At 46.0% G+C, this 13,427-nt stretch overlaps 1 protein-coding gene across 4 annotated transcripts in view; it reads right to left on the bottom strand.

Moving 5' to 3' along the window:
- LOC102100203 (alpha-2-macroglobulin-like protein 1) overlaps positions 1-12,630 on the bottom strand; it is a 28,692-nt gene extending 16,062 nt beyond the window's left edge. For 3 of the 4 annotated variants that reach the window (XM_014259750.2, XM_014259749.2, XM_014259747.2), the window contains exons 1-17: positions 12,533-12,630; positions 11,680-11,846; positions 10,890-11,073; positions 9,619-9,669; positions 9,139-9,283; positions 8,429-8,481; positions 8,101-8,121; positions 7,414-7,573; positions 6,739-6,823; positions 6,234-6,345; positions 4,872-4,980; positions 4,222-4,331; positions 3,250-3,414; positions 2,732-2,956; positions 1,748-1,811; positions 1,164-1,309; positions 444-590 (exon numbers count right to left, since the gene is read on the bottom strand). In XM_014259750.2, the coding sequence (XP_014115225.2) occupies positions 444-590; positions 1,164-1,309; positions 1,748-1,811; positions 2,732-2,956; positions 3,250-3,414; positions 4,222-4,331; positions 4,872-4,980; positions 6,234-6,345; positions 6,739-6,823; positions 7,414-7,573; positions 8,101-8,121; positions 8,429-8,481; positions 9,139-9,283; positions 9,619-9,669; positions 10,890-11,073; positions 11,680-11,747 (1,845 nt within the window). In that variant the 5' untranslated portion in view covers positions 11,748-11,846; positions 12,533-12,630. Of the gene's footprint in view, positions 1-443; positions 591-1,163; positions 1,310-1,747; positions 1,812-2,731; positions 2,957-3,249; positions 3,415-4,221; positions 4,332-4,871; positions 4,981-6,233; positions 6,346-6,738; positions 6,824-7,413; positions 7,574-8,100; positions 8,122-8,428; positions 8,482-9,138; positions 9,284-9,618; positions 9,670-10,889; positions 11,074-11,679; positions 11,847-11,922; positions 11,981-12,532 lie in introns of those variants that run through there. The other variant, XM_014259748.2, reaches the window with a different exon arrangement.
- Positions 12,631-13,427: the final 797 nt, after the last annotated feature.

The raw sequence follows: 13,427 nt of genomic DNA on the forward strand, positions 1-13,427 counted from the left end.
GCTCCAAACCACTGATCTGTCACATGGTTATAACTCTGAAGTGGTTGGGGCACAGCAATAGGAGGACATTGCCAGGGCAAAATTCTATTTTAAAGGCTTAACCTCACTGGTTGGTGGAAGATGTTAGAGCAGAGATGTGAATGTGAGGGAGGCTGCTAAGCACCCTCCCTCCAAGCAGCAAGCACCAGCATCTCCTTGAAGCAGCTCTCCCTGCAGTGCCATGTAGCATCCATCGCCCTTCAGGCAGAGGCTGACAGCACAGAGCTGAGGATGAGGAAGATGATCACCCCATAACTGCTCAGAAGAGGCCAAGGAAGGGAATGGCAGGGCAGCCAGCCAACACTGCAGCTGTCCTGGGGTGTACTGTGGGCTTCCTGCCACACATGCATGGAGGCAGAAGGCAGGCAGACATCAGGGGGTTGGACACGACAGGCTGCACTCACGCTGTCTGCTGTTAGGGTTTGGTTCTTCTTCAGGAGGACACTCTTGTCAACAGCTTGCACAGAGCACAAGGACCCTGGGGCAGCCTTGAGGTTCAGTCTGACTTTTGATCCTGGGACCTCCTCCTTGTGTGAGAATTCCAGTGCCACCTGCAAAAGAAGACAAGGTCTGGGGGCTTAGCCTTGGAGAGTGGGACCCTGTGACTCTTATATGTCTGGGTAGCAGAGAGAAAGCCTTTGAATAAGGTAGGGAAGGGGGATGAGGTGCTGAATCAAGCCATCCTGGAAATCCTTTGGGAAGGTAGAAGAGGCTGCAGCGCACACAGCCTTAGCCAGAATTCCTCTACCACCACACATCCACAGCCTTCTGATCCAGAACTGCCAAAGAGAGCTAAGCAGACAGACTTCTCTTCTGCAGTAGGGAGCATTTGAGGGACAGTGTGTTCCCAAGTCAGTAAAGGGGAACAGGGAGAGCAAAGAGAGTTCAAGGGGACCTGGTTTACTTCTTGAGCAAAGCTTGCCAGTTGGTGTTGTGGAGAGCAAGACTAGGCATTCAGGGAGAAGGAGGTTACCTGTCTTGTTTCCCAGCCAAAAATACTGGGTGTCTGGTTTTGCATATATCCAGCTTTCACCATTCAGATGAGGATAAAACACGAGCAGGAATCACAGCAGACCAGAGCACATCAATGATTCCATGACACTCCTTGTGTGATTTCTGCTCACCTTATGTCTGAAGCACTTTTCTACTTCAAACTGCTCCACATCAGCCACCACCTCTCCATCTGAGAAGACGGCATACACCAGAAGCTTGATGCCAGGCAGGAACTCATTGCCAACAGGCAGAGTCAATGAGAAGGAGCCCTGCAGATCTGCACAAGACAGCAGGAAGGAAGAGAGGGATAACATCCAAACGAATCAGCTCATTGGAGTGGGACACACATTAAGAATCAAAAGAGGGACTTAATAATTTCTACCTGCAGATAAGAACACCCCACACAGACAGTGTCACAAACTAACAATAAACCAAACATACCAGCCATTTCTTTGACTCACATCTTCTCCAAAGGTACAAGTTAGCAGCAAAGTCATAAGATTGGATATTAGATGAATTAGACAAGAAAGGATAGTTGCCTATAAAGACACTAAATTGAGAGGAGATTGTGTTGGTCTTATGAAAAGAATGTCCACTAAGAACTCAGTTCTTTATTTCCCACCTGTGGATAAGAATAACACCTGCAGACAGAGTCACTGGAGAGCTGTCAGTTTTCTGGGGTGTGTTATGAGACACTTCTCATATTTTTACTCACTCTCGTGCTGGGTAATTGGCACCTTCTTTGCTCTGCTGAAAAGGATCTTGCCTTTTGCTATCACCTGAAGAACAAAGAGAGGCACCATTCAAGGGTCTGAACCCCGGGAGTATGAGAGTGTGAAAAGAACACAAGAAGAGAGAATTATGTCTGACAAATGTTTCCCCAGAAATTCCTCTGGCGGGATATGATTTCCAGAGTTCTGCAGCAGAGATGTTGATGGTATAGCTTGGTAGGATTTGAGAGGTGTTGGTTAGGCCATGAGAAGGGGGGCTGCTTGCAAAGCCAGAGGTACTTCTGAAGCTATGGGCAGCTGCTCTTAAGACCCAGTGAACTCTGATCTTTGCATTACTAGGATACAGTACTTTTTGATTGTACAAGTGAGTCCAGTCCAGTAACCAAGACAGTCATATCCTCTCAGATAGTCTTTAGTCACACCCTTGTTTTGACTCACTTTCTTGAAAGTGGACTTCATCAAAACACTATTACATACCTCTGATGTGGATCAAGGCCCTGGATCAAGGCAAGGGCCTTTCAAGCTTTTCCCTGCACAGATACAGGCAGGGGAATGTCAGCTGCCCCAGAGATTGCCCCTTAGCTCTCAGACATATTGCCCCAGACACAGATAGACATCTGGGGCACACCTTCTGGGCAGAGTTCAGGCTTGCCCTCCACTGCCACCCCTGTAGACATAAGAGAAAGTAGGGCAGATGGCAGTCATCTATCACCCAAGCTTAGGTCAAGACATGGATAACAAAGCAACGCAGCTGGGTGCTAGGAGCAGGTCCAGGAACTGGAAAGCAGGCACAGGTTTGGGCAGAACAGAAGTCACAAACTATCTAGTTTTGATAGATAGTTATCTATCACAAACTGACTGTCTAGGAGTAGCTTTACCTTTCTTTGAGTATCTCTGTGCTGTGAGGATAGGGTAAAATGCCAGTAAGCATAACCTTGCCCTGAGAATCAGCTGTCTTCTGTGCTCACCAAGTAGTAGAAATCAATGTGGTCTTCTTCAGAGCTGAGTTTATTCTGGGAAAGGATATAATCCACCTGCACTTCCTGCTCTTGATCACAGGACATCACATCATCCTTGGCCTTGATCTCAAGAAAGCTGTTGCTCTCAGAGTAGAAAGGTTTCAGCCAGTGGAAGCTGTCCTCTCCTTCAATCTCAAAAGATGGTCTGCCATCACTTGGAGGGTTGTAGGTACCCTTCCGAGCACATAAACACAAGGTGGCAGTACAATTAGTATCAAGTCATGCAAGGGAACTTGTACACCTGCTGAAGCTCTCTTATCACCTGAGCTGATGGCAGAGTGCACATCTGTATGCTTAAAATAAGTTGCTGAAATGTCATTTTAAAGTCTCTTACAAGATTTCCTCTTACAAAGTTTTAGCAAAAATCTAAGCCTAGTAGATTTGACCACAATATCATTTTTCCTCCTGTATCTTTTCATGGGACACACCCCACACCAGACAAAAGATTTTCAGTGGCTGATACTCACCCTCAGAGAAACCATCGTGCTGTTCCAGCTGGTGGTATCCAGTGTGAAGTGAGCTTCTCCGTTCTCATCTGTGAGGAGTGACAGCTGTGTCTCCTTGTCATTGACGTCAACTATTAGATGGATTGTTACATTTCTGAGGGGAGACTTTGCACTGTGGCAGAACATCTGGAAGTATGTAGGGAAGTAGGGAAGGAAGTTAATACCTTGTTGTGCCAGACTCAGAGGCACTGCCAGTGCTTAGTATTAATTGCTTCTATCACTGGGTTCCCTCAGCCCTTCTAGCTTTCAGACCGGTTGGAAGGATCCAAATTAAAGTCCAATAAATACATGAAACCAACAATCTGAAGCTGTTCAGGAGTGGAACAAGATGTAATACAGGCAAATGAGACATCTCTGTTGGGGGAAAAGGTGAGTTCCTCAGGTCCTGAGATGTTTCTTGGACAATGTTGCAGGATCTTTGATGATCAGAAAGATATTTGTCCCTAATAACTTAACTCTTGCTGTTCCTTGCCTTCCATGCTGGGGTCAGTACTGGCCCATCTGAAAGTGTTTCTAACCTCAGGACAGCAGTCCTGGCTTCACCCAGGGGACCTGAGTCAGAAAGGACTGCCACTGAACTGATATGCAAGGCTTTAGAGATTTCTGCCAAGTTACCATCAGCTTTCATTCAAAGGGAATGTTATGTGCCTGCTGACGCCACCCCCATCCCATATGCACAGACTACTTTCAGGAGATGCTCCTGGGGAAGCCTCCAGAAACTGCAGCTGGCCCCAGAATTCCAGTCCAGGAAATATACTATGTTAGGATGGGGAGAAAAAAACTTCTTCTGCAGGACGCTTCACTCCTAGTTTCTGGGTGCCAGCAGAACAGCGTTCACTTTCCAGGAGTGAGTTCAAGAGACTGTTCCTTTCTTCCTACAAAAAGTTATATCTGTGATGCATTCTCAGCAGAGAAGGGATCCATGAGTATTACCTTCCCTGTGTATGGTATCCCACGTTTGTAGAACAGATGGAGGTTGATAAACTCTACAGATTTCATTGTCGTTGCAACAGGAATTAAAGCAGTTTCCATAGAATGGGCTCCTGGGTGGGGAGATGAAAAATTGGTTGAACCTGAAGCAGTGCTCTTAGGGAAGAAGAAGAAAAGAAGACACCTCAACACTACCTACAACATTGAAAAGTTCTAAATTTAGGAGAGAAAATACATTCTTCTAGGATATGATTCCCTCAAGCTTTCTGGGCTTCCTGCTTCATGACATGATGCATCATAGCCTATAAGTATTTATTTATATGTTTATTCATTTATGTTTTTTTTTAAGATAAAGGGAAACTAGATGATTGTTCAGTTATAAACAGTCCAGCGCTTTGCAACTGGCTGGGAACACCCTGGTGTCCAGGCAATCACTAAAAAGTTATACACATGCAAAGGGAGGTGAACGGTGGAGAGGATTAGGAAATCTGCTGAAAACAGATGGATAAAGTACTAGAATAGAGACTATTACCATGACAGAAGATTTGGGAACCATCAAGTTACTTTTTCAAAAGAAATTCCACTGCCACAGAAAGACCAAAACCAAAAATGTTGCCTGTGAAGAAGAGAATGATCTGTGTATTACCCAGTACCTGTTCCGTTTTCCACCATTTCTCCTACTGCAATTATGTGTTTGTCAGCTTCGTTTATTTCCAGAGCTTCTGTCTTCACTGTGAAAGTAGTGCAGCCATCCTTATTTGTCTGCAGACAGAGAGGAGAACAGAAAGAAGGAGTGTGATGTGAAGGAAGACAAACTGTTCCATAGATGTCAGGCAATCCTAAAGAAGTATTTCCATATATTTTTGGAACAGAAGAAAACTCCCAAATCGAAAATGCAGAAACCCATCATGGATAGCTTAGGCAGAAAAGAAAATCAATATGCTTGGATTAAACAGTCACAAAAAAAAGTGGCAAAAAAAAAAAAAAAAAGGCACTTAAGGCAAATCACATAAGGGTTAATTATGTCACAGAGAAACTCAGGAGGCTGAATTCAGCCCAAATCCTGTAGCTGAGAGAGTGTGAATTTCATTATGTGAGCCAAAGGTCCCCCTGAAATGCTATGGCCCTGATGAATAAAGCCTGACAGTGTGGCTTTCCAGACACGACCATTGCTGTGACATGGCCATATTAAACACAGGCACCCTGCCAGGTACTGATGGCAAGAGCTCTGCCAATCATTGAGGCAGAGCCTGGGTATAGCCAGTGTTTCTAGCCATGCCTGTGAAGTGCTCCTCAGAACCTTTCAGGGCCTCTTACATGCCATGTGGAGCTGGCATTCAGCTGGTGTTTTGCACAGCATTCCAGCTGGAGTGAATTTTAAAAGATGCAGAGATCCAGCTAGATTTTTATATTCTGGCTCATTGCTGGCTGGTCTGACATTTAGAAATGTTTTCCTGTGGCTCTCAGGCCAAAAGAGCTGCATCTGAAACCCGTGGGAAAAAAACAAATGTGAAGCCTAACCACAAAAAAATAACGAACACAGATGAGAAGAAGGTGTAACCAGCAATGGACATCATTTCAGACCAGACACTAGCAAGCTTAAGATGACCCATTGTGCAGGGATAGATCAAGAAACAGGGCAGGGATCCACAGCCCATGTGATGCTCTGATAGCCTGCTTATTGGTGGGAGTGGTCACAGGGCTGAATAGCCCCATCTGATGGGTACTCTGGTTGCCTACAATATGATACAGACCCTTGGAAAAGGTCCCAGGCACCACTGCTTCCCATAGTTTACACCTTCTCCCAGAGCACAGAGTCAGGGATGTGCAGCTAGAGCAGTAATTCAAGCAACAGGGTCATGGGAAGAGGAATCAATGATCTGATCACGTCCACAACCGGGAAGACACCAGGCTGAACAGGTTGGTGCCCAAGTGAGGTGCATTGAGGCAGGTTAAGGGGGAAGAAACACATTTCCAGCACATGATACTTTTTGATCTCCTATTTGTTCACCTACCCAGCTGTTTTGCTTCTGAATCGCTGAACTTGTAATATTGTCTCCCATAGCCTGGGACGGAGTCACAACAGTAATGTTTACTTTCCCTTGAACAGGCTTCCCGTAAGTATACCTATGTCAAAAGAGAGAAACATTCACCAAAAGACAGTATGCTGACTGTCAGCAGAAATATTGATATAGGACACCTCCCATCCTCATCAGGGGAAGTGGAGCCTAGAGAGCTTTGCTTTGTACCTTGTTTGCTCAGGAGCTTTAGCTCATCCTTTAAAATCATTCTGCATCCCTCTCCACCCACTATACCCAGAATCTTCAGTGTCCCTTCAGCCTCACAGTAAGTGACCAGGCGTGAGAAGGAGCCCATTCCAGAGAGTGGTCTGTCTCCCGAAGACACAGGGAAACGCAAAAAGATCATACTGACAAATGGAAGACCACTTACTTTTTATGAGCAATCTGGAGGTGACAGTGGAGTCAAAGAGCAGAGATCACAATGGTATCATGTACTCACTTGCCACAGACAACCAGCTGAAATTCCTCATCTGCTGTAGTGATATGTGGAGGGTGCTCAATTTTCATCTCAAATTTTTTCAGCACTGTTTGGAAGACAGTAAGATAAGGATGGAGGAAAAAAACAATGGATGGCGTGGATGAGTAGGGACACTGTCAGAAGCTGTGTTATAGCTGCAGTCCAGATGAGGGAAAGACAGTGATGTCCCCAGTTCTTCATCACCACACTGTAATCGAGTTACTCCCTCCAGCCACACCACCCTGTATTTGCTGCTGCAGTTGCACATGGGACTTTCTACTCAGTCAAGCTTAACACTTAAATGGCACTTAAATCTTTACCAATGCCAATTAGCGGGACTAAGACGTAATTACACTTCCCATTGTAGTAGCTGACTGGAGTGGATGACAAGCCTATCCCAGAAAAGGGGTGACAATGAGCAGCAGAATGTGCTCATTACAGGGCTCAGATGCAGGTAGAGTGAGAAGTCAGCCCACAGCCTCTCCTTTGTACCCTTTGCAGCTGCAGAACCCCCTGCCCCATGTGAGGTGTGCACACAGACCCATCCATGTCCCCATTCTCTTGTTCTCCTGAGGCAAAAGGTGGGATGAACACAGCTGCATCACTCCTCCAGCTACCCACGCTGCTTTTCCCTCCCCTCTGACGCCGGAGTCTCACCATATTCCTCAACACGGAAGGTTTTTTGAGCCATGCCCTGCTGCACTGAGATGGTATACTTCCCAAGGGATGCTTCAGATGCCAGGGGGAAAGATAGATCCACAATGCCATGATTTGACCTTACATTCAGCCACTCAGCGACACGGTTGTATTCAGGATCCTATTTGGGAAAGGACACGCAGAGCCACAAGTCACATTGGGAGCCCATGTACATGGCAGGTCCAGCCATGCTCAGGCACGAGAAGTCACTACAAGGGCTCAAACTTGACCCAGTAGAGAGGATTCCAGATCACCAGGAGAGAGACCTTTACTTCCCTCCAGTATTATTTTAATAAACTTTGAACTACAAAGGCTGCCCAGAACAGTAAAGCTACTGGGAAGTGGCCACATCATAACACCATGGGAAGGAGAAGCAGTTGTGCTGCATCTCTTGAGTGCCTGTTGCTGTGCTCTGTGCAGGCAGGGTGTTGGGCAAAGACTGGGTGCTGCCTTGTCTTTTGGTGAGCTGTGTGCACCACAGAGGTATTGGTGTGAGAAAAGCCCAGGCCGACCATGGAAAAACCTTTGGCTGAATCTGAACTATGACCATAACTTCATAAAGTTACATTTGTGGTGCAACTCTGGGAGCAAAAGATCACAGTAGAAGAGACAGATATACATCCCTTTGGTCACTTCTTAGTCACTTACTTGTAGCCATATCTGGGAATACTGTAAAAAAAAGAGAAACACAATCTCAGTTTTGTAAAACAGCATCCACATGAACCAGTATAAAGGACTCTGCCTGACATGGGTCTATGAGAAGAAATTTCTGTCCCATCCAGGCCCACAGTACTTCTCCTCTTCCCTCTGTGTCAGCTTATGCTGGTCTTTCTCCAAAGGACCAGTGGTTGAGTGGTTTCCTGCTAATTTATTCTTATGGTTTAGCAGGCATGAAGGGAGATATCTTTCTCATCAGACTCTCAATATATCTCACACTGAAGCTCCTACTTCTAGAAAGGCACAAGGTGATACTCACCTCATTTTTGATGACCTTAAGGTTCTCATCAAGGTTCACAATTCGAAATTTCACTGTAGATAAAAAGAAAAACATAGTAAAGCATTCTGGCTGCAACATGTCCTTGCATAAACCTGCTTCTTCTTTCCTATGCCCCAGTATTCATGCCTCTCTGTTTACCTTAGAGGTACTCAGGTCTTTTCCCAGACAGCCCTCCCCAGCATCTCCCACCCCAAGGCTTTGTCAGGGAGGCCTATACACAGCTGTGTGCTGCAGAAACACAGTGCTTTTACCTAGACAGGTTACAAAGTTAGAGTAAACACTGGGGTTGTCTATAGTGGGGTCTGTCTGCAGTCCACTCATATGGTGAAGATTGTGAGGACTCTGTAATTCTACAGCTTGGAACTGACACTCTAGGTTTTACTCAAATATGAACAACAGCCTTCAAGGCTGTCCATTGTTCTGCAGAGTCCTGGCTTTCTTTTTAGGTCTCACTAGAGATATGATACCAAAACGGCACCCAGGGGCAGCAGGCTGGGAACTTGGTGTAACACACCTTGGAGGGGAACATTCTGGCTCAGACTGTTCCTAGAAACACTGGATAATAGAGATTTGCTTCCTCCCATCTCCAACAACCTTAGCTTGCTGCACTTGGTGAAATCTTCCCTCCAGGTGTGGCTGCTGTCTTGACCCTTCCCTCCCCATTTCCATATGTCAGCTTCTTGTCTTACCTGTTTCTCCAGGTTTGTATAAGCCCTTGTCTGTCTCTATCAGAATTATATTCTTCTGGGGCTTAACCAGAACTTTCTTGTGACCCTCAAGGAGCACATTGTCTCCACTGAGGATAAGGACATGCAGAAAAGCCACCTCCTCTGACTGTCAGGTTAAAAAAAGAAACAAATTACCTCAGACTACCAAAGAGCTTCAAAGAAAACCAGAGGCACTCGTCCTTTCAAAATCTCCAATGTCCCTTCCTCCTTTCACCTCATGTGATTTAAGTCTTTCCCAATCATAGTCTTCTTTCTGTTGTCCAGCTTCTTCATTCTCTTCTCTTTGCCTTTCTGCTTGTCATGTTTGCCTCTTTGCACATTTATTTTTCCTCTTTCCTATCTTTCCCACCCTACATCTCCAACATTAACATGGCTCAGGCACAGGAGAGGCTGAAGCCCTCTAATTTGTAAGAGGAGAGGAAGACAAGAGATATATCCTACCTGTGTCCCAGAATAATGTGTTTTCATGGGAATTAACATGAGGTCTGGCACCTAGGTTGATTGACACAAGGAAATGGAAAATAAATTCATCAGAAACTTTGCATCTTATCACAGATTTACAGCATCATCTCACTTTTAAAAAATCCCCAAACTTCCATCCAAATTCTTCTGTGTGACTCTGTAACCCACTTGTGATTCTAGGGAGAAGCAGACACTTGTTCATGAGCTTAACAATGAACAGACCAACATGTCATTCTCCCACTTAACATAAATGTGAGAGTTCTATGGAGCTAACTAAAACCATAGGAAAGCCAGATCTGGAGTAATGGGAGATGGGATACCGATGAGGCAAACACAGGACATCTCAGCATCAGAAAGATTGAGCTCCGCAAGAAAAAGATTTCTTTGGTGGTTTTTAATTTTTTACTAGCAGCAGAACTTCCTTGGCTTTCCACAACCAGGACTCGCTCTCTCCTAAGGGCTGGCACCAAACTCTTAGTTAATCATTGTCATGTTGATGTAAAAACCAAAAGTGACTACAGCCCCTCCTTGAATTCTGCTGAGTCTGCAGGGCAATCAGGGCATAGGCACAGCGACTTTGTGCAGTGCTGAGGAAGACGGGGCAGTTTGTAGAGCCTCAGCACCACACACATCTCCAGATGGCTCTCCAGAAACATAGCTGAAGGTTCTGTGTGTCTAGATAAGCTAACTACAGCAGTTAGCAATGACAGGAACTCGAGCCACTCCAGAAATATCCAGACTGCCTCGGTGAAATTCAGTTCATCGTGGGTTCAGTGCCATCACAGCTAAATGAAAGCAAGCTCAATGTCTATGCAGGCTGCAACTACATCTGGCAATGTAGATGCAGCTTTAGAGCAGAATGTTCCTCTTAGAGCTGAAGGGGCAGGCTCCTGAGGAAACAAGGATGAAAATAATGTATTCCCAATGCATTGACTTTTGCTGTGATATATAAGCACTTTTAGGGACAAAACCATGAGTAAATTGAAAATAAATGTTTAACACCATACTTCAAGTGGGATGAAATGTTCTGATACAGATCAAATGAACAGATTTTTTTCTGCCCAGGAAAGATTCTCTACTACCTTAGACTCCAGAACACCATTGTATTTTGCCTAGCACTGGTAGGGAAATATACTTGGCCTGCTTGGAACCTGTGGCAAGGAAAAGGACAGTGTACCCAGAGAAGTGCCATGCTCTTGTGTGAGCATGAAAGCATCCACTGTCAAATCAGTAGCCACATCTACACTCACCTGGAAGGTGATGCTCTGAAAAGTGCCTGGCTTCTCCACATCCTGCTCCACCAGGGTGTGATTCTGGGTTTCTGTCTGCAAGGTGATGGCCAGGTGGACGGCCTCAGTTAGGGAGCTGAGGTGAATGTAGAGCTTCTCCTCATGGGACTGCTGAATGATAGCAGGGAACACCACCATATAGTGACTAGAAGAGAGCAGTACATGTTCAAAAACAAGTCAGAGGCTGAGGTGGACAGGCCAGAATGCTTTCATGAAGAGGTAGACCAAGGGTGAGAAATATCTGGAGGATTGCATTGAAGGAAGTTTAGCACTTTTAAGCTCCTTTCTAAACAAGCAAGGAGGAATTTGCCCAGTATAGAGAACTCCCAATTTCTCTGTGTCACCACCCTGCCACCAGCCAGGACACAGCTGCCCAGTCCACGATACTCCCAGTTGCAAGCACACAGAGCAAGGCTGTGTGAGGAAGCCAAAGAAGCCAAGCATTCAATGGCTGAGGCATAAGGCTTCTGTCTTCACACCAGACTTCACCCCCACCAGCACAGCATGAAGAGGCAAAACTCCTGTGGCCTCTGTAGCTTTGTGGTGTGTGCAGTGCAGTTCCTGCACAAGCCAACACCAGGGGCTGCCCCTGCAGCAGTGCTCAGTGCCCAGGACTCTGCAGGAGCTGCTTCTGCTCAGCCAGGCCCCCACCATTCAGCCCTGTGATGCCAAAGAATGCAGCCCCTCAGCACCACCCTTCAACGACAGGCCCTTCCACCAAGCCCCCAAAATCAAAAGGAGAAATTCTCACGGTTCCAGGCTTTCTGCAGCTGCAACTGGGAATAGGGTCAGGGCTAAGAGGAGCAGTGGTGCTCCCATTGCTTGGGCTGGGACAGACAGCTGACAAGATCCAGGCTGGAGGAGAGAGCTGCAGGTACTGATGGGTTGGAGCAGTCCTAAATACCCCCTCAGATACTCCTAGGTTCAAAGAGTAGGGGAGTTAATATATGGAGATAATATCTTTTCTAGGCTGATGACATTAGCTAATATTTACTTGCTCCCACCAACAGCAGAGTGAAGGTCACACAGCACAGTTCTCCATCCACATTTACATTCAGGTGGTATTCCAGGCTGAGGGTGCCAGGACACTGAAAAGGGATATGTGGAAATACATATCTCTAACTCAGGCTGAAGGGGACTTGTGAGAGTCTCATCTCACCTGTGGTTGGTCTGGATCCTGGCTGTAGCATCTGATGAGAGCCAAATCTGCACATTAGCTGCTGTCCTCAGCTTGTAAAAAGCAACATTAGAGATCTCCCCCTCATCCAGTCATTACTCCAAGCAAGTAAAAACCTTTCAAATCACCTCCATTCCGAGCATCACTACCTCTGTTCACCTGTCCATCCCAGCCATGTCTGATCCTCCTCAGTACAGAATCTTTTCCAGGGCAGTTCCTGCTACCTATGCCAACTCCTCTCATAGTCCCACTGTTAGGCCTTTCTAAATAAATCATGACATTTTAAGTCCACACACATTTTATCAAATCTCTACTTTACATGTGCCCAAGCTGGATGCCCAGTCTTCTGACAGATTCCCTCAGGCATTAGGTGATTCTGTGCTGACACCACCACCCATCTCCTCCAGACTCTTCCCAGGCACTGCACCTTTGTGTTTCCATCTCCTGAGGGGCAGCAGTGAAGTGCTTGGATGAATTTGCCCCCTAGTTACAACCTCACTTGAAGGTGGACGTCCTCATTCTGTCCTGGCCCCTGCTGTGTGTTAGCAGAGCACAACCCAAGGTACACAAGCACAGAGACAATTTGCCATCCACCCGTGCCCTGCTCCCAGCTGAAGCAATCCCCTGTATTTATTTTGGCACAGTCTCCATCTGTGTGCTTAGCACCCACTCTCTTAGACCACAGTCTGATGTAACAGGGACACTCCAGCCTTTAACCCAGACTGACACTGCAGATAAACCTCAGGTTTAAAGCACTGTATGTCACTGATCTGGAAGCATATTTGAGCCTCCAAAATTAAAATGGGGTTTGAGTTCAAGTCTAAACTAGCAAGACAAAAACAGAAAGACAACCAAAAGATAATAAAATGCTAAAGTTCTTCCCTTTCTCCAGGGAAGAAGGGGAACACTGGCAGAGCTGCACGTGAAGCCCTGGGCTGGTCCAGCTGGAGGCTGCAGGTTAGGACTGAAATTTCAGTAAGAAGCAAATACTACCTAAGAAGTTCTGCAGAAGAAGAACCATGGAGAAAAAACCCACTAACATCACAAAAAATCAACTTCTACCCAAATACTTCTGATGACATCCCAGTAAAAAATTGGGATTTTTTTTCAAAAAAATTAGGCCCCGGTACCAAATACAGTAACTAAGTACTCCTGCTGCCAGAAGCTGTGCAGACAAGCCCTCTCCCAGAGAAACACCAACAAGCCTTACAAAGTCTGGAAGCAGCTGCCTCTGGTTTGTAGGCAGTAAACACTGTCGCCACCCCTTTCTCCCGCCCACATTCCAGCCACCAGCAGCCTGATCTCCACCTTGGTTTTGAAGC

This window comes from Pseudopodoces humilis, chromosome 2, assembly GCF_049639895.1.
Source record: "Pseudopodoces humilis isolate 2021_Gansu_Grassland_sample_001 chromosome 2, ASM4963989v1, whole genome shotgun sequence".
Classification (NCBI taxonomy): domain Eukaryota; kingdom Metazoa; phylum Chordata; class Aves; order Passeriformes; family Paridae; genus Pseudopodoces; species Pseudopodoces humilis.